Source organism: Ambystoma mexicanum, chromosome 13 (genome assembly GCF_040938575.1).
Source record: "Ambystoma mexicanum isolate Mex_15411 chromosome 13, UKY_AmexF1_1, whole genome shotgun sequence".
NCBI classification, from domain to species: domain Eukaryota; kingdom Metazoa; phylum Chordata; class Amphibia; order Caudata; family Ambystomatidae; genus Ambystoma; species Ambystoma mexicanum.
This window is the reverse complement of record NC_090938.1, coordinates 3992406-4018640: the sequence shown is the minus strand read 5'-3', so window position 1 is coordinate 4018640 and position 26235 is coordinate 3992406. Positions and strand designations below refer to the sequence as shown.

At 49.3% G+C, this 26235-nt stretch overlaps 1 protein-coding gene across 1 annotated transcript in view; it reads left to right on the top strand.

Moving 5' to 3' along the window:
* Positions 1 to 19821: 19821 nt before the first annotated feature.
* Positions 19822 to 26235, top strand: part of AHCYL1 (adenosylhomocysteinase like 1) — a 444591-nt gene continuing 438177 nt past the window's right edge. Inside the window, exon 1 of the mRNA XM_069632975.1 lies at positions 19822 to 20029. Within this exon, the coding sequence (XP_069489076.1) occupies positions 19928 to 20029 (102 nt within the window). The 5' untranslated portion in view covers positions 19822 to 19927. The remainder of the gene's footprint in view (positions 20030 to 26235) is intronic.

Sequence of the window (26235 nt, the reverse complement as noted above, 5' to 3'; positions counted from 1 at the left end):
GTGGAAGCAGTTGACTGACAACTGCTTCTGTTCAAAGTGAGCTTATAAAGGCCCTCCCAGCCAGCAGGCCAGCGGGGTGGAGCTGATTGCAGACTCTGGCAGCTGTGTTCAATTAAGTCCAGCCCTGGCTTCAGTAGCCTGCAGCAGTAGCAGAAGTGGTTTCTAATCCAGTGCTCTCCAGCTCTCTGCAGCCGAGCATGCAGTAGCTTAGAACAGGTGAATGCAATCAGCCCCTCTGCAGCTCTTAGTAGCTTGCTGCAAACAAATGTATTTAGTATGCCTCCTCCAGCCCTCTGCCTTTTGGACAGCATACATGTCCCAGAATGCATCTGCTGGTTTAACCCAAAAGCCGGAATGGAACCTGCAATTAGATTAGTCCAAAACTGCAGCGGTAAAACAAGGAAATAAAGGAAGAGATGCATGTAGCGGTGCTGGGTGGCAGGCGAGCAGGATCGTGACACTTGGACTTTGTGTTTGATGATTGGAAGAGGGAGCAGTTCCCTGACTCATTTCTCACTGAATTTCTTTTTGAGGTGCCTATGGTGCTGTGTGATGCTGATATAAACAGACTACTACTTGTTGTCTTCATATTTATACTCAGAGCTTACCCTGCTCTTGTTGGGAGGAGCACTGACATACGTACTTTTGTCCAGGATCTTAAGAATGGCCTGACTATTAGACACTTATAGGCAGAAATAATAAGACAGATCAGACTATTACCTGAGCATCTTAATGGAGGTGCAGATGAACCTGTCTAGCGACGATGCCCACAAGCTACTTGTTATGATCTTTTACTATTTGCTTCAAGTTCATCCTTATCTTGTTTGGAGGAACACCAACACATTTGTGCTTATGCGAGATCCTATAAACCGTCCAGCAATCAGTCAGTTACTTGTGGAAATCATTGAACAGATTCAACAGCTACCGGAGCATCTGACATGTTTGCCTGAATAAAACACGTTTTTTCTTCCTTAAAAGTAATGATAGGCAAACATGTGGGCCATAGAGCATATTGCAGGTACAGAAAGTGAGCAGAGTCAACGACGAGTGGAGAGGCATCGATGGTGGAGCCTTATGTATTGGTGCATAATATATGCTTGTTCTACATTTATCATTGTTTTTCTGATTCTGTTAATCCACTCTGTGTATTTCATTGGTCCCAAGAAAGCAATGGTCCATTTGATTCTTCCCACTCCAGTTACCTTGGCAGAACTAGACATTGTGAGACAGCCAAGGCCTTATGTGATTATCCCTACTCCAATAGCTCATGTAGAGATACCTATGCATGTGGCAAAAATCCAAACCTTCCCTTTGGAGGGAGATCCGTTCTTGATTTACTTTATGGTCCTATCTTCTATCTCCCTCTCCACATGTGGTGTCCCCCAGGGGTCTAACCTCTCGCCCTGGCTTTTCAACCAATATCTGGCAACTCTCGCCTACTGCAACTCCATTTTCTGCTCACCTTTCCAGTGCTATGCTGACGACACCCTACTCATTTTCAGGCTTCCTTCAGCCTCCTCCTCTCCTTCCCTCATCTCTGATTGTAAAATCGTCATTCAAAATTGGTGTGCCGCCAATGATCTATCACTAAATGCCAACAAGACCGAGATCCTCCTTATTGGTACACCATATCCATCCTTCCCTCTCACTCTCTGGCTGGCCTCCTTTGGCCCTCCTCCTACCCCCACCTACGTGGCCAATACCCTTGGGGTTATCTTTGACTCTTCCCCTTCCTTCTCCACACACATCTGTGACGTCTCCAAAAAGTGAAACCTTTTATTGCACCTCCTTAGAGGTACCCTGTCTTTCCTCTCCTTCCCTCAAAAGCTCACAATCTCCCAAGCTCTGGTTCTCTCCAGGTTGGATTACTGTAACAGCCTCTTTCTAAATCTACCTGCCGCCACTCTCCACCCTTTATAACTAATCCAGAACAGGACTGCAAGACCTGTCCTTGGCCTCAAGGCCTGGGATCGTATCTCTCCTATCCTGAAATCCCTTCATTGGCTCCCAGTGAATGCAAGGATTAAATTTAAAACCCTCTGCATTGTCCACAAGTCTTTCTTGGGCCTGGGTCCAAAATACCTTCAATTCTCCCTCTGCAAATATCTCCCCTTTCGAGCCCTTCCCTCCTCTACTTCTAACTCCCTCAAGGTTAGTCGTTTTGCAAAGAAATGAGCTGGGGGTAGACCTCTGTTTTCGGCTGGTGCCTCCCTTTGGAACAGACTCCCGGCCACCTTGAAACTTGAAGAAAACATCTCTGGTTCCGGAAGCACCTCAAGACCTTCCTCTTTGTCTCTGCCTTTACCCCCCTTCACCCCTGTTGATCTGTTTCTTCTTTTGGCATCGTGCACCTGGCCACTCTCTGTCATTCGAGCCCAGGTACCTGCTCACAGTGCCACACTCCTGCACTGCCTCCAGGCCATCCCCTGCACTAGGGCTCTGTATCTGTACCTATACAGTCCCCCTCCCACTTTTCTTCTGCACTTATCAGATATACCTTATCTGACTAACTTTCACCTGCCACTTGCTAGCTGCACTACCATGATTTATCACCCTTATTTATTTATTTATTTTATTTTATATTTATTCTGTTTCTCTCCTCTGCTCCGCACTTTCCACCCCCCGCCCCCTTCCATGCACTTGCGCGTTCTTAAATGTCACTGGGCCTAGTAAGATCGCTGTTTTCTTTTTTTTTCTCCCTTTTTGCCTGGTCGCGCTCTGAAACACTTGTGTATGAGCGCAATATAAATAAAATATCATTTCATTTAATTTCATTATAGGGAGAATCATTTGGCAAGAATGAAACAGAGACCTAAAAGAAGTGCAAGAGAGTATGATTATGAACTGAACAATTATTTGGACAGTACAGCACATTTGGGGAACAACATGTGGTATCAACGCATGAAAGAGGTGGGAAAGAGAACTTCGGAGGAGGATTGCTAAGTATGTGCACTCCTACCATATTCTATGGGAAAGTCTAAGATATTTATAGCTATTGAAATAGATGTTCAAACAGCTCATTGCCTGACTCACCTTGCACTCTGCCATATGAGAGGTCAATTCCAGGGCCAAACGGCATCCTTGGTATGGGTGACAGAATGGTCAGCTCCAGGTGAAGATGATTATGTCCAAGATTTGAAGACAAGAGTGAGAGTGCATACCAAAAACCATGTGATAATATACGAACAGCCTGGTATGAAGAAGAGAGGAGGAATCAGATGGGAAGTCAACAGAAGACTCAATTGCAAAGGAAACACTGATGAAGAGGGTTGAAGCTGCAAGGAAAGAGGTCAGATGCAGATCTGAGGAACGTGCTTTCTCCAGACGGATGGAAAGAAGGTGTAATCATATGTAAAGCTGAAGCAGTAACTGGTCATCACAAACCAGTTATTGAACAAGTGGAACATGGATGCAAACCTCCATGGCCAAAGCTTGCAAATTATTGACATTGTAAAGACAAAGGAGGTCCATTACAGATAGTGCCTTTGGCAAGTACATAAATATGTTTCAGAAACAATGGCATGAGAAAGGTTGGAGAGAATCAGCAGTGCAGAGGAATCTTTGATGTACCACAAAGGAAGGACCGGACAGCAGTGATAATGGATCACCACTGGGCGTGTGGACCGGACAGCAGTGATAATGTATCACTACTGGGCGTGTGGATCCAGAGCATACATGAAGCTGCCCAGAGATTGGGGAGGACTATGTTCTACAGTGATTGTCCATGTTCCAGGGTTGGTAATCCCAAAGAGTGACTTGAAGATTGGTGAGTTCCCAAATTCAGATGCTCACCTGAGGAAGAAGAGATCTGCTAAGCTCCTGAATCGAATGAAGAGGGAGAACTATTTTTCAGCTAAATTGATAGAAGCTTTTGATGCCATTCCATATGAACACAGATTGTTCAGCAAGACTTCTTCAGTTTTTACTGTCATCTTCATACCTGGGATTTAGACGATGGCGAATACTAAATGGTTATAGATAACCAGATGGGAGTTCTGCAGACGATCAACACCATTATAAAGTGGATTCAATGCTCTAAAGGAGGAGCTGAGAGTCATAAAACTGATAACTCTTCAGAACAGACATGTCATGGACATGATCACAGCTATGGATGGAGGTGTTTGTGCCAAAATTGGAGAATAATGTTGCATCTCACGATGACGAGAATGGCACCTTGAAGAGGCCATAAGATGCTGGCAAAGCTACACGTCGAGATGGAAGACGAGACAGAAGACATTGCTGATGACAGCTGGTTTGGGTCAATCTTCTCATGGGTTCCACAATGGATGGCGAATATCTCCAAGTTACTTGGAGCCCTGTTGGTGATGATCATGTTTGGATTATGCGTGATCAGGATAATAATCACACAATGCAAGAAGACTGGAAAGAAAGCAGTAGGAATGAAGATTGTGATTGATGTTGAATCAGGATTTGAACCAAAGGAGCTGACAGATGAGGAAATCAGAGACTACGTGAAGACCAGCATTCATGTACCTGAGGAAACAAAGTTCCTGTACCCAAAAAACCACAAGAAGCATGTGGGGAGATGGATGCATTGCAGTTTCAATGAACAATGCATGCTCATGACTTGGAGTGTTGATGAGCATGTGAAATCAGCAGGATGCCTAAAGGGAGTCATAAAGATATGGGTCCCAAAGAAGCACTTCTTCAGACGAGGATGTCTTGATGTGAAGATTGATGAGAGAGTGGTCGATGAATCGAACAGAGGGGGGAGTATAGAGGAGGATTCAAGTATCCCCACCAAAAGCTCTGCCCTCATTTTACCTATGTTGGGAACCGGAAATTGCGACATGTGCAGTACCAGTGAGAATGCCTGTACTGCAGAGAATCTTGGAAACAAGAAATCCATTGAAAAAAACCTGTATGCATTCACGAAGATATGGTGGTCTTCTGGGCAAGGTCCTGGAGGAAGTATGAAAACAAGTGAAAAAGAAGATCGGTGACATCATGCAGAGCGGAGCTGACGCACCCAGAAAAGATACATGAGGTAAAATAACATAGACATTCTCTAAAATCTGAAGAGAAGGTGGTAAAGATGAGCAACATTTCGGGCCCGAGATGAATATGCTCATGCTATAGAAATGCTGAAGAAAATGCTAAATCAGTTTACGCATGTACAGACGCAGTAACGCAAGAAGACAAGTGATCATAAGGCTGGCTACGTAGTGAATAGTTGCGGCGATATGCCAATGTATAATACAGAGGAATGTGTAGAATCTGGATAGTCCATGACGCACTTTAAGCAGGGCTTGAAACCTCATGATTGGAAAGGATTTTTCAGTGCGGCGCAGTTGGAAAATAATTAAAGGCGATGGAGAAATACAAGAAAGGCTTGGCTGGCCCAGCAGCAAGAAGTCGAGGCCACCGTGAGCCTGGGTGTCCATCCAGTAGTTACATGAACGTGAGAAAGAAACAAACTTCTGTTTGAGGTGAAATGGAAAAACACTAAAGGCATCAAGAGTTTATCATTTAATAATATTAAATGCTGCAAAGAGCTTGAAAATGCGGTCTCCAAGTCACATGGTCAGATCAAAATAGACATTGGGTCAAGCTACACCAAAGCCAAGAAGATACTCCCTTTTATTCCCAGGCACAGAGGGCTTCTGTAAGGCCAAGTTCAAAGCTGTAATTGACTGGCAGACTGCAAGAGTGATGATAGATGTTGGGCTAATTGGGTGGGGAGGCATGATCACGCCGACCCTCCCTGCACCTGGCATGGTAGCCTGCATGCCGCTAGCGTGTAGAATATTCCAGGAGGGTACAAGGGTGTCAAACCAATTGTAGAGGGCCATGTATCAAAGAGCCCTATAGTTTGTATAACCAATGAAGTGTTGTGTATTAGAATGACACAGAAGATGACTTGCACTTGGGATGGGCATATTTGCCCACCTGACGGTAGAGGCCCAATCACAACCCCCGTCAGTATGGAACGTATACTTAGATGTTCCCTGTAAGCCTATCCCATCCCCAAGTAGGTTTTTGTAGTTTGCCACGTAGTGTGACGTCACTTATGACACATTTTTACTATAAACGTTGTGTTTTTTATAACATGCGCTGAGAGAAATGTCCGTTGATGTCTGTTGTAACTTCCTGTTTTAGACAATTGCAAATAAAACAGACCAAGTATTGCCAACTTCCTGAGTCGTTTTTGATTATTGATGTTTGAGTACATTCTGCATCCCCATGTATCTCTAAGTATTGCTACCTTGTCTTAAAGGGCCCTAGGTCTATGGGTTCAATCTTCTCTGCGGATAGAGTGATGTAGGCCCAATATTGGGGCTGGGAACCCACAAAATAATGTGAGTGAATGCAGGGGGTGAACCAAAAGATCCCATACGTGTGCAGTAAACCCAACAAAAAAATCACAAGTGAACAAAACCTTGTCTGGGGCTGCGGACACAGGAAGAAGCAGATGTGAGATGATGCACTGAGACATTTAGAGAGAGGTGGGTTCCTTGCAACATTACTCTGTCAACCAAGAGAGCATGACCTGATGGGATTCAACCATCATTGATATTGATGATATTTTCATATGAACACTGTCAGAAAAATCATCCAAACAGTAAAAGGTGATATTTTAAAATTCGTTTTGTGTTTTTTTTTAAGCACTGTATGCCACGCTTTGGCCAGATGAGGCCGCATTGAGGAAGTTAGGTTATGCTATGTTATTGGTATTTGTTCAGTATATTAAATACTGTAGTCAGACAATCGAGAAGTGATGAAAGGAGTTGTAAAATGCATGTGTGCATTTATAGACGTAAATAGGTAGGGAATGGCTAGGTCCCTAAAAGCAGCCCGTAATTATCAGATTTGGAGACGGGTTCTATGACAAATTGTCAAAGAGTCAGAGGGTACATAAGAGTCAGGCTATGCGAATGGCTGGACAGAATTATGCGTGGGACTCGGCTCTATTCTATTGGAGGTGCATTTGTGCCGAAGCTGATGCATGTTTAGGGTGGGTGCAGTAAACAGTGTGTATAACAGACGTTTGTGGCTGTGCGGACCAAACCCCCGGTGGGATACAGCTGTACTCCCTAGGATACAGTCTATTAGGGTCTGGATGAAGAAAGACTGAATCATAGTTAGAGTTAGTCATGCAGAGAGTTTCATAAAGGCCTGATTAAGAAGACTGATGTCCCAACTAAATAGGCTCCTCGTGTGTGCCCGATTTCCCAGAGAGGAGGTGGGCGATAGTTTGCACCTGAGTGCGATCCAAACTAAGTCTATGAGGATACAGATGGGAAGAACCACTTTATGAGTGCCTTCCTAAAGGCGAGGTGGTCCTCTAAGCCTCAGATGGGTAATGGGAGGGAGTTCCAGATGGTGGGTGCTTGGAGTGAGGAAGAGCTGCCCATGTGAGATAATTTTGTCACTGAAATGACAAGAAGAAGTGCTGAGCCTGGTCTGAGGTTTCCGTTAGACGTATAGCGTATACATTTATGTGTAGTGTACACATTTATGTACTGTCCTTTGTTGTGAAGAGCTTGATGGGTGATGTACATCGACTTGATGGAGATTGTTACCCGATCAGAAGCCAGTGAAGGACAGGGAGGGCGGAGGTGATATGTTCTCTTAAACCGAGAGCTAGGAGGAGCCTTGCAGCTGTGTTTTGTACTTGTTGGAGTGTTTTTATCTGCGATGCAGGCCCCCTACTTATACAGCATTAGCATAATCTGGGCGTGAAAGGATGAAAGCAATGATCTGGGAGACTGCATTTTATCATGGAGTTGACACGAGGAGATAGGGTCAGGTCCATTTCGATAAAGCATTTGAGATGTGTTACTGTGTTGGAGTTGGGACTAGGCAGGGCGGCCACAGGGAGGGTGGTCTTCTTACAGTGCATGATCTCTGTTTTTCCAGTATTGAGTAGGAGGCAGTTGGCCGTTATCCAGTGTTTGATTTCTGAGGGACATGTTGGGAAATTGGGGATGTAGAGGTGGGTCACTTTGGGATTTTGAAGATGATTTGGGTGTTGTCTGCATAGTTATAGCACAATAGTCCATGGGATCGAATAGGTGCAGGAAGTGGGCTCAGGTAGAGGTTGAAGAGGAGTGTGGAGAGAGAGGCACCCTGCAGCCCTCAATCGGCAACTGGGCGGGGAGCCGAGGAGAATGGAGGCCTGTGTAGTATTTGAGATCTGTTGGCAGTGCCTTAAGTGGCACTACAAATCGAGCCGGGGCTCATCGAGGGGGCGTGGCCTAACAGTGGGGGTCTTGGTGGCCCGTTAGGCCACGCCCCCTTAACAAGCCTGGGCTCAATGGGCTACTGCCACCCCTGCCAGGCAGCCTTTTGTAGAGATTAGCACCCTCTCCCCTATGGGGAGAGGGTGCTGATCTCTGCATTTATTTTGCATAGGCTTGCCTGGCAGGGGACAGCGCCTGCCTATTCAGCCTTAATGGTGGTGCTGCCCCTCGCCAGCTGGGGAGGGGCAGCACCACCATTAAGGCTGAAAGGGTGAGGCCACTGGAAGCAGAGGCCTTTTTCCTAAATACTGAAACTCTCGCGAATGCGTGGCAGCTCCAGTATTTAGAAAGCTTGGTGTTCATGATAACAACATTGTTGCTGAATAGACACAAAATGGATTGAAAGGGGTGAGATTGAAACGAAATGTTTCCCTTTAAACCCTTTTTTCTTCTATTCGTTTTTGTATACTTTTTATGGGTTAAAATGGCGCCCATCTACTGCCACAGTTGTTTTTTTTTCGTTGGATTGGAACTTTCATAACTTCGTATGATGCGAGTGCTGGTGTCTTCATGATGATGTAGGCTTTCCGTGCTGTAGAGTAAAGCTGAGTTACTTCCTGGTCCCACTTGCAGCTGTGTTTCCCTCTCTCTCCGGTACTCAGTGTGATCACAGCTGCGGGCTACATTCTATCGGCTCCATGAAAGCTGAAAGCTTTAGGATTGCGGTGGAAGGCCTGACTATCAACAAATGATTTGCTTCATTGCTCCGTCGCGGGAAAGAATGCGCTTTGGGACTTGGTGCTCGGCTGAATGGACATAACTTACTGAGGCAGCGGTGAGTGATGGTGGGATTGGAGCTGCATTGGGATTTTTCACCTACCTTTAAAGTTGTTGCATGGAATTGGGAATGGATGCTATGGTGCTATTTATGGCACACGTCCTGACCATAACGCATGCTAGGATCTGATGTGTTCCATTTATATCGGCCTGGGCATTGAGCCTTCCGTGGCAGCTGGACACTTTTTTCACAAGGATGTATGTATATACGAAAATGTTAAGGATCAGCTGTGCCACATCCGGTGTCAATGTTTTTGGAGACTGAGGGATTTAAAGTGACGATGAGGCAAAGTTTAACTCTTGGAATGGGGCTGCTGACATTATTACAGTCTCTGTTGTTATGGGATAGTTTCCTACAGCTTATGTGTTTAAAAAAAAAAAAAAAAAAAAAAACTATTATTCAGCATATTTATCTGGCGGGGCGTCATGTGCATGCTCTTTTTAATGTCTTCGGGCTGGGTTCGCTATTTTCGCTGTTTGTGTCCACTGTTTGGTACATGGTTTTTATATAGGTCCTCTCTTCTTCAATTAACTAATATGCTGGCTTTTAAGGCTTTATCTGTGTTTGTAATTTGTCATCTGTTGCTGCAGCTGTTTGCAGGTTTCACATGGTTGAGATCTGTTCTTTGATGCTTGTTCATCTCACTGAATTGATTGCTACTTTTACTAGATTTTATGGGGTTGGGATTTCCTTAGTTGATTGATTATCTTGGGGGAATTGGGTGCCTTGCCATGAACGTTATTTATTTATGACTTTGATTGTTAACATTAAAGGATTTGGTGGATTCAAGGCTACCTTGGATTTGGGAGGGGTGCTGGAGTGTTGGTTTGGTCTCCTGTGCTTCTTCTGCATTGGTGCCCTTTTTCTGTTGCAGAGGGTTTGGGGTTGTTCTTCTTTTTGTTTGGTTGTTTTTTATTTTTTTTCGTTCTTTGAAATCGCTTGAATTTTATGTCATGTCTACTGCTGGGGGCTCTCAACTTAAGATCTCCTCTTGGAATGTTAATGGGCTGAATAATCCTCTCAAAAGGCAGAAGATTATGAATTGCTTAAAAGATATGCTGTGTGATGTTTACTTTTTGCAGGAAACTCATCTTTTGTTGGAGGATATTGGGGTCTTGCGTAAAAGCTGGATGGGTGAGGTTGCTGCTTCTTGCTATTCCTCTAAGTCCAGGGGGGTGGCAATTCTTTTGCGGAAGGGCTCTCCAGTCAAGATTCTAAAGACCACTTGTGATCGGGAGGGGCGGGCGGTGGCTATGCTGGTGGAAATACAGGGTGTCCTACATGTGCTATGTAATGTTTATGCTCCCTCGGTGGACAGTGGCACTTTTTTTGGGGAGGTGTCACAGATGATGCTTGATTTGGATTCAGCTAATATCATTTTGGGTGGGGATTTCAATCTGGTGATTGATTCATCCATGGATAGCACTGGACGCTCTGCTGTACAGAGGAAGGATGGGCATTTTGGTTCTTTTCGGGCACTGCTTGAGGATTTTGATTTGAAGGATTGCTGGAGGCTACACCACCCAGACACCAAAGAATATACATTCTATTCGGAAGCACATGACACCTATTCGAGGATTGATATGTTTTTTACTGCTGGTGATGCGACTGCCAAACTTTTGGATAGCCGACTTGGCTGTATAGCTGTCACCGACCACGCGCCTATTTTTTTGGGCCTGTCTTTGATTTTTGCAGGACTTTTCAATGGAAGATGAATACTTTTATATTACATGATGAGTCTATTTTAGAAAAGATTAGAACGGAAGCTGAATGTTTTGTGACTGAGAATTCTTCTGATGTTATTAGTAAGAAAGTCATTTGGGAGGCATTCAAATGTACGATGAGGGGCATTGTTCTGGGTTTATCCTGTGGTAGGAGGAAAAGGTTGTCTAAGGTGCAGAGAGACACTGAAGCTCGTATTGCAGAAGTGATGGGTGATCTGATTCGTGATCCGAATGATATTGACAAACGAATGGAAGTAAAGCGGTTGAAGAGGAACTTGAATGATGTTTTGGGCGCAAGAGCTGAGAAGGATTTATATAGAATCAAAAGCGCTTACTTTGCGAAAGGTGAAAAATGTGACAGGTGGCTTGCCTATAGATTAAGGCAACAGATCTCGGAGGGTGCCATTAATTCTATAAAGGGGACAGATGGAGTGGTCCCTTTTGACCCTTGCGAGATTAATACTGTTTTTAAAGATTTCTACATGAAGCTGTACGAGGATGAGGCTGGTATTACTGGCAGTGGTGCGGGCTTCTTGGACAGTTTGACTATTCCAAAAGTCTCGGATGATGACATGAATGGTTTGAGTCAGTCAGTTAGTGTCGATGAAATTAGGATTGCTATTGCAAGTCTGAACTCTGGGAAAACACCTGGTCCTGATGGTCTGCCGGCTGAATTCTATAAGGTTCTTCCGGAGGCGGTGTTGGGCCTTCTGAGAGACATGTATGTTGAATCCAGGGAGGTGGGGGTTCTTCCAGAATCTACTAATCATGCCACCATCTCTGTGTTCCTTAAGAAGGGAAAGGATTGTGCTCTACCTTCAAGTTACAGGCCGATAAGTTTAATAAATACCGATAACAAAATCTTGGCCAAGGTTCTTGCGTTACGTATTGAGGACTTGATTCAGAAACTTGTTCACTCAGATCAATCAGGTTTTATAAAAAACCGTAGGACCTCCAGCAACATTCGGAGTCTTTTGTTGACCATGTCTAAGGCCCAAGATCTGGACGATGATGTGGCTGTGTTTTCCTTGGACGCCGAGAAGGCTTTTGATCGTGTTAATTGGCATTATATGTTTGCTGTGATGAGGTCAATGAATTTGGGTGATGAGTTTATTTCTTGGGTCTCACTTTTATATGCTCACCCTACGGCTAATGTTAAGACGAACGGTTTGTTGTCCGGACCCTTTACTCTATGGCGTGGCACTAGGCAGGGTTGTCCGTTTTCACCTTTATTGTTCGTGTTGGCTATCGAGCCACTTGCAATTGCTCTGCGGAATGATTTGACCTTGGAGGGTGTGCCTTTTAATGGAGTTATACAAAAAACTTGGTTTTATGCGCATGACCTTCTATTGGTTTTGAGAAATTTGGAAGTCTCTTTGCCTTCATTGATGGCTGTTTTGGACCGGTTCCATGCGGCGTCTGGTTATTTGATTAACTGGTTGAAATCGGAGGCTTTGCCTATTACAAGGAGTTGTGTTAAATCCTTGGTGACGGGATTTGGTTTTCAATGGTGCACACACAAAATGAAATATTTGGGGCTTTGGTTAACTCCGATCGTGTATGATGTGGTGGAAGCAAATCTGGGGGAGGCTTGTCGTGAACTAAAGTCATCCTTGTTACGATGGTCGGCTTTGCGTTTGTCATTATGGGGCAAGGTGAACGCCTTGAAGATGGTGGCGGCCCCCAAAATAAACTATATTCTGAGTATGCTTCCTATGAAGATTAGCGCAAGTTACTGGAGATCGATTGATGTTTCTATGCAAACCTTCCTTTGGGATGGGAAACCACCTATGCTTAAGTTGTGGAAGCTACAGCTCCCTGCTGACAGAGGGGGTCTTGGGGTCCCCAATTTTAGGGCATATCATCTTGCCTTCTCTTGTCAATTTTTGATTCCTTTTCTGGGTGTGTCTCCGGGTGCTTGGGCGGTGGCGGAGGCGAGTGCTTTGGGTCCTCTTGCACCACGAGCGATACTTACGTCGGTTAGCAATAGAGGTCGGACGCTTCCCTTGACTGGATTTTTGCGAGATGTGTGGAGGGACGTTCATGAAATGTGTGGCTCATCTGCTCAGACATCTCCTTCGGCATCGATTTGGTTTAATAAATCCATCACTGAGGCTGGTAGGCCTATTTTTTGGCCGGAGTGGTTTCTTGGTGGTGTTCAATGGATTAGAGACATTTACAGAGACGAGAAATTCATTGATTTTGATCTATTATGTGCTGATTTTGATATTGAGAATGTGTCCATTGCGGATTACAGAAAATTAAAAAGGTGCGTAGGTGAGATTGACGGGTGTGAACTTGAAGTTTTGGAGAGTTTGGCGATGGATTCTCGGTCGGTGGCGAGCAGATTGTATCGCCGGATGGTTGCAAGTTATAAAGATAATGCTGGATTGGTGGAGGAATGGAGTAGGCGTTTGGGTTGCGAGATTACCATTGATATGTGGAATGAGATCTGTGCGAATGTACAGCTTTGTTCGGTCAATCTGTGTGAACGTTCAAGACAAATTAAAGTTCTTAACAGGGTGTTTTGGTGTCCGGAGAAGCTCAAGAAGAGGGGCATGACTGATTCTGACGCGTGTTGGTGCTGTGGTTTGGATGTTGGGACTCTTGAACATATGCTCTGGGATTGTGTCAGGGTACGGGGCTTCTGGCATGAGGTCTGCAGTATGTGCTTGCGGGTCCTGGATCGCACAATTGACCTGGACTTTAAGACGATGGTTTTGGGATGTAGTGAATTACTTGAAGATCTTTCGGTGTCTGAGAAGAAATTTTTGTTTAGGGGAGCTTCAGTGTCTAAAAGACTGATCTTGAGGGGTTGGAAATCCCGGATTCCTCCAACTGCGGAAAGCTGGATTGATGAGATGATTTCCTTGGCAAATAATGAGAGGATAATATATAGGCGATTGAGGAAAATGCAAGTACATGCTAAGGTGTGGGATTCATTCTTAGATCTGTATTAGCAAGTAGACTATATGTAAACATTTATTGGCTTGAGGTTTGTATACATTGCTGGGTGGGTTTTTTTTTCTTTTTTTTTTTCTCTTTTTTCCCTTTGTTGTATTTATTGTATTTGCTATGTGATTGTTGTATTCTTGTTGTGGTTAAATTGTAAATAAATATTTAAAAAAAAAAAATAGAAAGCAAGGCCTCTGCTTTCAGCGGCCTCACATTTTTCCCATAATGGTGGCGCCGGCCGACGGGAATCTCTGGATTAAAGGGATGCCTCGCAGGTGCGGCGCCACCATTATGGCTGAAAGGCATTTTTTTCTGTAGCCTGAAGCTCTCGCAAACGAGCGAGCTCTTCAGGATGTAGATAAAAATGTCTTTTTCGTGTAAGGGCCGGGGCTGCCAGGGGAGATTACTGGGCCCCGGCAGGGCCCTGCCTCAAAACGAAATTTCGGAGCCTGCCGGGGCCCAGCCCCGGCAGGCCCTGGCCCACTTAAAGCCCTGTGTGTTGGGGAGGTTATGGTAGTTGGCGATTTCAATTGCCGAATACCGGGGGAGGGAGGGCTACACCCAAAAAACTCTAGGCTAAGAAACAAGCGGTTACTTACGCATAGCAAAAAAGATACTGAAGGCCTGCAATGGCGTCTCTTGTTTGATGACTGGGATCTTGAGATGGTGAATGGTTACACTCTTAGTGACCATCCAGGAAAACAAACGTGGGCTAACGGTTCTTCTTCCAGTACAATTGACTATATATTTATGTGCCCTAAAATGTTGCTATGTGTTGTTGACCTAATGGTATCTTTAAATGAATGGAGTGACCACGCTGCACTTCAGTGTGTATTAAATATTGTCCACACTAAATCAGAAAAGAGTAATCTGGGTACAATTCAGGTAAACAAAGCGGGCTCTAGCATCAGGTGGACTGCCCAGAGCATACACTTGGCTTCAGAAGCATTAAACATTGAGAACTGGCCCCTATTACCCAACTTCAACGATATGTCTATAGAAGCCATAGAAACTTGGATCAGTCGTTTTTCTAATACTCATGCCTCAACCCCTAATCGGAGTATGATTAAACCAGAGGGTGGTATACCCCCGTTTAACAAAAAGATCAGAGACACTAAGAGGGAATTTAGAAGGGAGCTGCGCACGATCAAACAAAGGAGCGAACCTTTAGAAAATCTCAGGGTGGCTCTTAGGAAATGCAAGAATAAATACAGAACCAATATCAAAAAGCTACGGCTTACCGAAAGAACTCTGGCATATCAGAAATTGATTCACACCATTTGCTCGAAAAACACTCGTAGCATCTGGGCACTTCTGCGTGAAGCTAGAGAAACTACTAAGGGGCAACTTGCAAACCCTATCGGTGCAAAGGAATGGGAGGATTTCCTGTTGAATCGTAACGCCATCGTGCAGCCAGAGGAGAGTCTTCCATCGCTTCCTCCAAGATCTAGTATATCATTTGATATGTCATACACAGCGATACTCTGTAAGATAAAAACTCTAAAATCCTCTAGAGCTCCCGGCCCTAATGGCCTAGCCAACATAGTTATCAAAGCCCAACCTGAGTTTTGGGCAGGATTGTTGACAATTATGTTTGAGAAAATTCTGAACCAAGGGGTGATACCTAAATCATGGCAAACAGCCGTGTTGATCCCGGTATTTAAAAAGGGAAACCGGCTAGACCCGAATAATTACAGACTCCTCTCTATGCTGGACACGACAGGCAAACTGTTTGCCGCTCTGTTGCTCAAGGACCTTCAGACATGGGTAGATGAGGCCCATATATTATCCAAATTCCAATGTGGTTTCATAAAAGGCTACTCCACCGGGTACAATTTGATGGTAATGAATCTACTAAGAGCAAGAGCCCGTAAAAGAGATGAGCCACCGTTGTATGCACTATACATCGACTTTAAAGCAGCTTTTGATCTGGTACCTAGAGAACGCCTATGGTCTAAACTGGCTGCTCTAGGTTGCCCTGCTGGCGTACTATATTTTCTCAGATTGTTACATCAGAATACCTCAGTCAGGTTAAAATTGGACCAGGAGGGACATCTGACTGGCAAGGTATATCAAAATAGGGGGGTCAAGCAGGGCTGTGTGACTGCCCCCCTAGTGTACAATCTGTATGTGCATGATATCCCGCTTGCTCTAACTTCTACTCATAATTGCCCCCCCAAAATCGGGGACTCCGCCTGTACCGTCATGGCATATGCTGATGATTTGGTCATTTTTGACCACACTATTAGTGGCTTACGTAGATCAGCCATTGCATTATGGGAGTACGCCGAATCTAATGGTCTCATTATTAACCTAGACAAAACTAAGGTATTGAGATTTACTAGCAAAAAAGTGTCCTGTGTGAACCTCAGGGTGAATAACAACTTGATTTCATACGCCCCACTCTACCGTTATTTAGGTATTGATTTTGAGCCCAATGGGGACTATGTGGCTCTTAAGCTCTCACGTACAATGCGAGCAGCACAAGTAACATCTTTAATAGCCAACTTTACCAATCAGCAAGGAAGATTTTCGCTCTGGGGTACGCACCAATTATACATGCAGGTATTTATCCCTATGATGACTTATGGTCTAGATTCACTTCTAGACTTAGATCTTAGCTGGCTTCAAATCATCGAGGGGAAGTTCTGGCGTCGCATACTTGGCCTGTGCCCGGGAGTCCCGATGGCAATTATTCGATTAGAACTAGGGCTACCCTCTATGAAGGCTATCGTCATGAAAAGGAGATTGGGGCACTTTTTGAAAATGCGCAGTACAACAGCTAACCCTCTCCTGCTTACCATCTTCCAAGAATTGTGCAAGAAACAAAACCCTCAGTCTCCATCTGCGACGATGATAAAATTTCTTGCTATCATTGGATGGACCTGGCGAGCTGGCCCCATATACCAAGCAAGTTCAAAATGCACTTGATAAGAGGGTAGAAATGTGGGATTGGCTAGAGAATTTCGCTCACCTTAGCGCGTTGAAAAGCTACGCATTTGTTCAGTATAGGTTGTACTCATTCTTGCAACCCTAAGGGTATCTCAATCTATGTCCCTCAAAAAAACTGCGACGATTTATCCTTTTGTTAAGGATGAACCAACTGCCTATTCTGTTGGTCACGGGCAGAAGACAGCAGTTGCCATTGGAACAACGCACCTGTCGGCTGTGTGAAGGAAACAAAGTATTAGAGTCAGCAAGACATGTTTTGACAGAATGTGGCACTATGATTGACGTAATCCATTGTCATCTGGGAAAGTTTTCCCATAATCCAGCATCAATTGGAACGTCATTATTCTGGCATCACTGCATGAACTCTGAGAGCATGCGAGAAATGATAGCTCTCTTCAATATCTGGATTAAGATAGAAGAAATATTGAATATTCAGATCTGAAATCAGTACTCGTAACCTATAACTGTCACTGCCCCGGCCCTTTGTTCTTCTTCTTCTCAGCACCTTCTCTATTTTTTATTTCATATGCTATCCGAGCTTTGAGCTTTGAGATTGATTTTATATGTGTAAATAGTTTATTATCATTATATTGTTATATTATTGTTATATTGTTATTATTCTGCTCACGGAAGTTTAATCTATATATGGTGCTTACTTATTAATATGTGTAAAGTTTATTAAATAGACTGTATCACATTAAATAAATAAATAAATAAATAAATAAATAAATAAATAAATAAATAAATAAATAAAGTTGGGGAGGAAGAAGGATATCAATTTCTGGGCTGAGTCCCTGATGCTGAGTGTGTGAAGTCTGTCAATGAGGATGGAGTGGTCAACGTTGTTGAATGCTTGCTGAAAGGTCGAGTATGATTAGGGTGGCGCAGCCTTTTGAGTTTGTGTGTCTTTTAAGATCATTCCAGATGGCAACAAGGCAGGATTCAGTTCCAAGTGAAGATCTGAAGACAGATTAGACGCTGTTGAGGAACTGGATGGATTCTGAGAAGAGGCACAGTTTTGAGGACAGCAAAGATGCACCCAGAGCATGGTCACTCGTCTGGTGGATTCTAAACAGTGTGCATATAGTTATAGTTGAAGCGGGATTGGGTCAACAAGCACACTCTTGTTGTGCCCTCAGGGAATAATAGCATAGCTCTCAACCATTTGTGTTGCAACGGCGGGTGAAATCACCCGATTTTGTTTTTGGCGGGTGAGATGCCCATTGGAATGAATGGGTATGGAGGAGGCTTGGCGGGTGAGTCAGCCCTTTACAAGGCAGGTGACACCCACCAAAAGCGTGTGAGTTGAGAGCTATGTAATAGAAAAGCCTTTATGCCAAAGAATCCTTGAAGCATATCACGAGTGGTCAGTGTAGGTGATTGACCTAACGTGGCTGAAAGGTAGCTCATGAAAAATATGCAACTGGAGAGTCAGAAATTAGGAGACCTTGTCACAGCAAATTTTGGCGGCAGGTGGAGCAGAAGAAATGTGTCTTTGTTTTTCTTAGGAAGTCGGGCAGGTCTCTTGAGTGTTGGGGCGGGTGTGAATTAGACTGTTCCTGAGAGAACGGCCATGTGAGTGAAAAGATGTGCCCTTGAACCATCCGCATTTGATTTTTCAGATAGAAGCAGATCTCTCACTTATAGGGACGAAACCCTCTTTTCCTGTTTAAAATTGATTTTGTTTTAAACATTTAGAAAAAAATGAAATTTCAGCACTTAAGGCCACAAACTACCAATTCCGGCAATGCAGCCAAATTTTACGTATTGGGCAAAATGTTGGCAGGGATCCAATGTGTCTGCGGAACGGCGTTAGGCATGTTCATCCAACCTTAAATGTACATGCATGCCAACATTCAGACGCACCTGGGAGGGAGATTTACAAATGAAAATCGGGGATGTGCATTTCCCCATTGGAGTGCATTGGGGCTACAGGTATTTTAGGCGTGAGACCATAAGAAATAGCAATATTTTTCACTGGAAAATCAGGAGTCTCCAGCCTATATCGGCACGATTGGCATGTCTGAATGTAATATGTCATGTTTCCATTAGCGGCGATGCCCCAGCTTCTCCATTGCTTCTGAAGAGAAGTCTTGCTTCACCTGAAGATTTCCATATTCCTTGGATAACACTTTTTTTGTTTTTTTTTTAAATGTATTTATTTATTTTCTTGGATAACACTTTGAAGCATGAGTATAAAGTTGGTTAAAGAATTCTTGTTTTCAGAAATAAGGGTGGGGGGGTAAAATGAATGATCAAAAACAGGGGAATAGGCTGTTTCCAAAGACCAGAGACGAGCATGGCTACAGCTTCAGTCTGGGAGTGCCAGCACCGGTAAGTACTGGGACGAGGAAGAGGGGCGCAGAGGATTAAAACGTCACACGCTACGTCGTTCATTTCTGGTTCTGCGTCACAGGCTGTGAGGCGCCGTCCAGTACCTGACGTACGCGATGAAGTCTGTTTGACGTCCGGGTCACGCGGGGCGCGAGTGCCGCAACCCGGTCTCTGCAGTGAAAGAATGACAGAGGGGGCGGGGCCGGGCGGCCGTGCAGGAGGGGGCGGGGCCGAGTACAGAAGTGGCTCGCAAGGGGGACTGCGTGAGTAGAAGAGTCAAGGGCAAGGGGCGGGGCTAAGGAAGCAAGCAGCCGACGGGCAACGGGACGTAGTGGCGCTCGCAGCTGAGTGCTGATTGGCTGGGACCTCTGGTCAGCTGTTCAATGGGCGGACCCTGTGGGCGGTAGATACTCGGAAAGAGGCGGAGTCTCATTCTAAAAAGTGGAACTGGTCTGAATTGGGGGCGTGGCTCGATGAGGGAGGCGAGGCTGAGGCGTGATCCAATGCCGGTACATGACAGTGCTGCGCCAGGGTGGGCGTGGCCTTTTCCAGAAGTGGGCGCGGCAAGTTCCGCAGAATGAGCGGAATGTGCTTGAGAGGGCGGGGTATGCGCAGAGGAGGGCGTGGTCGCAGCGGACGTTGACCTACTCGAGAAGGCGCGGCTTCCCTGCAGATGGCGGGGCCTGCGCTTTTGTGGGCGGGGCTTCCGCTTCTTGGGGCGGGCCTGCACTCCCGGAGGCGTGGCCCGCGCTACCTGGGGGCGTGCCCCGTGCTACCTGGGGGCGTGGCCCGCGCGCCCGGGGGCGTGGCCCGCGTCAGGCTGGGTGACAGTTGCCGGAGCTCGCGCTGGTGACAGGGACTCGCGCCGCCGCCGGGGCAGGAAGTGGAGCCGCAGGTGCCTCCTGATCCCGCACCCCAAGATGTCGATCTCTACCGCCCCCGAGGAGGAGAAGCTCACCAAAGAGATGGAGGAGTCCAGGCGGCGCTCCTTCATGGCCACCGTGACCAAAGCCCCCAAGAAGGTGAGCGCGCGCGAGCGCCCCTCCCCCGCACACAGATCCCCCCCAATACCCTACACACAGACTGCTCCACCCCCAGTGAGAGCCCCCAGAAGGAGAGTGCACCAGGGACCCCCCCAAAGCCCCACCATCACACAGACCCCCCAATACCCTACATCCAAACTGCTCCACCCCCAGCGAGAGCCCCCAGAAGGAGAGTGCACCAGGGACCCCCCCAAAGCCCCACCATCACACAGACCCCCCAATACCCTACATCCAAACTGCTGCACCCCCAGTGAGAGCCCCCAGGAGGAGAGTGCACCAGGGACCCCCCCAATACCCTGCACCCAGACTGCTCCACCCCCAGTGAGAGCCCCCAGAAGGAGAGTGCACCAGGGACCCCCACAACCCCACCTTCACACAGACCCCCCCAATACCCTACATCCAAACTGCTGCACCCCCAGTGAGAGCCCCCAGAAGGAGAGTGCACCAGGGACCCCCCCAATACCCTGCACCCAGACTGCTGCACCCCCAGTGAGAGCCCCCAGGAGGAGAGTGCACCAGGGACCCCCCCAATACCCTGCACCCAGACTGCTCCACCCCCAGTGAGAGCCCCCAGAAGGAGAGTGCACCAGGGACCCCCACAACCCCACCTTCACACAGACCCCCCCAATACCCTACATCCAAACTGCTGCACCCCCAGTGAGAGCCCCCAGAAGGAGAGTGCACCAGGGACCCCCCCAATACCCTGCACCCAGACTGCTGCACCCCCAGTGAGAGCCCCCAGAAGGAGAGTGCACCAGGGACCCCCCCAATACCCTGCACCCAGACTGCTCCACCCCCAGTGAGAGCCCCCAGAAGGAGAGTGCACCAGGGACCCCCACAACCCCACCTTCACACAGACCCCCCCAATACCCTACATCCAAACTGCTGCACCCCCAGTGAGAGCCCCCAGAAGGAGAGTGCACCAGGGACCCCCCCAATACCCTGCACCCAGACTGCTGCACCCCCAGTGAGAGCCCCCAGAAGGAGAGTGCACCAGGGACCCCCCCAATACCCTGCACCCAGACTGCTCCACCCCCAGTGAGAGCCCCCAGAAGGAGAGTGCACCAGGGACCCCCACAACCCCACCATCACATAGACCCCCCAATAGTCTACACCAGACTGCTCCACCCCAGTGAGAGCCCCCAGAAGGAGAGTGCACCAGGGACCCCCCCACAACCCCCCCAATACCCTGCACCCAGACTGCTGCACCCCCAGTGAGAACCCCCAGAAGGAGAGTGCACCAGGGACCCCCCCAAAGCCCCACCATCACACAGACCCCCCAATACCCTACATCCAAACTGCTCCACCCCCAGCGAGAGCCCCCAGAAGGAGAGTGCACCAGGGACCCCCCCAAAGCCCCACCATCACACAGACCCCCCAATACCCTACATCCAAACTGCTGCACCCCCAGTGAGAGCCCCCAGGAGGAGAGTGCACCAGGGACCCCCCCAATACCCTGCACCCAGACTGCTCCACCCCCAGTGAGAGCCCCCAGAAGGAGAGTGCACCAGGGACCCCCACAACCCCACCTTCACACAGACCCCCCCAATACCCTACATCCAAACTGCTGCACCCCCAGTGAGAGCCCCCAGAAGGAGAGTGCACCAGGCACCCCCCCAATACCCTGCACCCAGACTGCTGCACCCCCAGTGAGAGCCCCCAGAAGGAGAGTGCACCAGGGACCCCCCCAATACCTTGCACCCAGACTGCTCCACCCCCAGTGAGAGCCCCCAGAAGGAGAGTGCACCAGGGACCCCCACAACCCCACCATCACATAGACCCCCCCAATAGTCTACACCAGACTGCTCCACCCCCAGTGAGAGCCCCCAGAAGGAGAGTGCACCGGGGACCCCCCCCACAACCCCACCATCACATAGACCCTCCAATAGTCTACACCAGACTGCTCCACCCCCAGTGAGAGCCCCCAGAAGGAGAGTGCACCAGGGAACCCCCCCAATACCCTGCACCCAGACTGCTGCACCCCCAGTGAGAGCCCCCAGAACGAGAGTGCACCAGGGACCCCCCCCCCACAACCCCACCATCACATAGACCCCCCCCAATAGTCTACACCCAGACTGCCCCACCCCCAGTGAGAGCCCCCAGAAGGAGAGTGCACCAGGGACCCCCCCACAACCCCCCCCAATACCCTACACCCAGACTGCTCCACCCCCAGTGAGAGCCCCCAGAAGGGGAGTGCACCAGGGACCCCACCCACAACCCCACCATCACATAGACCCCCCCAATAGTCTACACCAGACTGCTCCACCCCCAGTGAGAGCCCCCAGAAGGAGAGTGCACCGGGGACCCCCCCACAACCCCACCATCACATAGACCCCCCCAATACCCTACACCCAGACTGCTCCACCCTCAGTGAGAGCCCCCAGAAGGTGAGTGCACCAGCGACCCCCCCCACAGCCCCACCATCACACAGACCCCCCAATACCCTACACCAAAACTGCTGCACCCCCAGTGAGAGCCCCCAGAAGGTGAGTGCACCAGGGACCCCCCCCACAGCCCCACCATCACATAGACCCCCCCCCAATAGTCTACACCCAGACTGATCCACCCCCAGCGAGAGCCCCCAGAAGGTGAGTGCACCAGGGACCCCTCCCCACAGCCCCACCATCACACAGACCCCCCCTATACCCTACATCCAAACTGCTCCACCCCCAGTGAGAGCCCCCAGAAGGTGAGTGCACCAGGGAGCCCCACCATCACACAGACCCCCCAATACCCTACATCCAAACTGCTCCACCCCCAGTAAGAGCCCCCAGAAGTAGAATGCACCAAGGAACCCCCCCACAGCCCCACCATCACATAGACCCCCCAATAGTCTACACCAGACTGCCCCACCCCCAGTGAGAGCCCCCAGAAGTAGAATGCACCAGGGACCCCTCCCCACACAGCCCACCATCACACACATCCCCCCAACTGTGGCAGTATCCCCCCCAGACTCTACATTGAAACAGATTCACCCCCACAAAGAAAGTGATTAGCACCCCCCCAAGGTGAGTGCACCGGGGATCCCTCCACAGCCCCATCCTCCAGTTCCCTAAAAGCCCCCAGAAGGTGAGGGAAGCACAGAACCCGGCTCAACGATATACAAGGAGGTGATTGCAGCCCCTGTCCTCTACAGATCCCCTAGAACTATCGCTTAGTGAAAGCCCCCAAAAAGGTGAGTGTCTCTGAGAACTCCTCCCCCCTCCCCAGACAGGGCCCGCCCCTCCACAGATTCCCTCCAGCTAAGGTCTAACCTGCACCCACAAGGTATTGTAAGCCCTTAGAGAGCTACACACAGAACCACCTCTGGCGAGGGCTTACCAACTCCCCCCAAGAAGGTGTGTGCCCCTTCAGTTCACCACACACCAACCCCCATGAAGGTGAGTGCCTCTGTCCCCTCAGACCCCACCCTCTACATTATCTGACCTTCACCTTATTCTAATTACTCTAAGTTCTTGTATGTTCTGTGACTTGCATCACAGTCACTGAGATCCCTGACACCTCCTTCACTTTTCTGATGTTCACCCGCTCTGTGCTCCGTTCCTGTCACATTATAATCTCTCTTCAACCTTCTCATGAGTCTCTTTGCTCCCACGTGAAGCACCTGCAAAGGGATGGTGCTCAACGTTACTTAATCAATACAGTTCACCAAAGCCCCACAGAGGGTGTACACCCTGCCCTGCCTCCACTCAGACTCCCCCTACCTCCACCCGGGCTCACCAAAGCCCCACAGAGGGTGTCCACCCTGCCCTGCCTCCACTCAGACTCCCCCTACCTCCACCCGGGCTCACCAAAGCCCCACAGAGGGTGTCCACCTTGCCCTGCCTCCACTCAGAGTCCCCCTACCTCCGCCAGGGCTCACCAAAGCCCCACAGAAGGTGTCCACCCTGCCCTGCCTCCACTCAGACTCCCCTTACCTCCACCCGGGCTCACCAAAGCCATACAGAAGGTGTCCACCCTGCCCTGCCTCCACTCAGACTCCCCCTACCTCCACCCAGGCTCACCAAAGCCCCACAGAGGGTGTCCACCCTGCCCTGCCTCCACTCAGACCCCCCCTACCTCCACCCAGGCTCACCAAAGCCCCACAGAGGGTGTCCGCCCTGCCTCCACTCAGACTCCCCCTACCTCCACCCAGGCTCACCAAAGCCCCACAGAAGGTGTCCACCCTGCCCAGCCTCCACTCAGACTCCCCCCTACCTCCGCCAGGGTTCACCAAAGCCCCACAGAGGGTGTCCACCCTGCCCTGCCTCCACTCAGACTCCCCCTACCTCCACCCGGGCTCACCAAAGCCCCACAGAAGGTGTCCAGCCTGCCCAACCTCCACCCGGGCTCACCAAAGCCCCACAGAAGATGTCCAGCCTCCACTCGGACTCCCCCTACCTCCACCCGGGCTCACCAAAGCCCCACAGAAGGTGTCCAGCCTGCCCAGCCTCCACTCCGACTCCCCCTACCCCCACCGGGGTTCACCAAAGCTCCACAGAAGGTGTCCACCCTGCCCTTCCCTCTCTCAGACTCCCCCCTACCTCCACCCGGGCTCACCAAAGCCCCACAGAAGGTGTCCAGCCTGCCCAACCTCCACTCAGACTCCCCCTACCTCCACCCGGGCTCACCAAAGCCCCACAGAAGGTGTCCAGCCTGCCCAGCCTCCACTCAGACTCCCCCTACCTCCACCCGGGCTCACCAAAGCCCCACAGAAGGTGTCCAGCCTGCCCAGCCTCCACTCAGACTCCCCCTATCTCCACCAGGGCCCACAAAATCTCCACAGAAGGTGTCCACCCCGCCTTCACTCAGACTCCACCTACCCCCACCGGGGTTCACCAAAGCTCCACAGAAGGTGTCCATCCTGCCCTTTCCTCACTCAGACTCCCCCTACCTCCACCCAGGCTCACAAAATCTCCACAGAAGGTGTGCACCCTGCCCTTCCCTCACTCAGACTCCCCCTACCTCCACCCAGGCTCACCAAAGCCCCACAGAAGGTGTCCACCCTGCCCTGCCTCCACTCAGACTCCCCCTACCTCCGCTGGGGCTCACCAAAGCCCCACAGAGGGTGTCCACCCTGCCCAGCCTCCACTCAGACTCCCCCTATCTCCACCCGGGCTCACCAAAGCCCCACAGAGGGTGTCCACCCTGCCCTCACTCAGACCCCCTACCTCCGCCGGGGCTCACCAAAGCGCCACAGAAGGTGTCCACCCTGCCCTGCCTCCACTCAGACTCCCCTTACCTCCACCAGGGCTCACCAAAGCCCCACAGAAGGTGTCCAGCCTGCCCAACCTCCACCCGGGCTCACCAAAGCCCCACAGAAGATGTCCAGCCTCCACTCAGACTCCCCCTACCTCCACCCGGGCTCACCAAAGCCCCACAGAAGGTGTCCAGCCTGCCCAGCCTCCACTCCGACTCCCCCTACCTCCACCCGGGCTCACAAAATCTCCACAGAAGGTGTCCACCCTGCCTTCACTCACTCCCCTACCCTTGCCCAGGTCCACCAAAGCCCCACAGAAGGTGTCCACCCCGCCTTCACTCAGACTCCACCTACCCCCACCGGGGTTCACCAAAGCTCCACAGAAGGTGTCCACCCTGCCCTTCCCTCTCTGACTCCCCCCTACCTCCACCCGGGCTCACCAAAGCCCCACAGAAGGTGTCCAGCCTGCCCAACCTCCACTCAGACTCCCCCTACCTCCACCCGGGCTCACCAAAGCCCCACAGAAGGTGTCCAGCCTGCCCAGCCTCCACTCAGACTCCCCCTACCTCCACCCGGGCTCACCAAAGCCCCACAGAAGGTGTCCAGCCTGCCCAGCCTCCACTCAGACTCCCCCTATCTCCACCAGGGCTCACAAAATCTCCACAGAAGGTGTCCACCCCGCCTTCACTCAGACTCCACCTACCCCCACCGGGGTTCACCAAAGCTCCACAGAAGGTGTCCATCCTGCCCTTTCCTCACTCAGACTCCCCCTACCTCCACCCAGGCTCACAAAATCTCCACAGAAGGTGTCCACCCTGCCCTTCCCTCACTCAGACTCCCCCTACCTCCACCCAGGCTCACAAAATCTCCACAGAAGGTGTGCACCCTGCCCTTCCCTCACTCAGACTCCCCCTACCTCCACCCAGGCTCACCAAAGCCCCACAGAAGGTGTCCACCCTGCCCTGCCTCCACTCAGACTCCCCCTACCTCCGCTGGGGCTCACCAA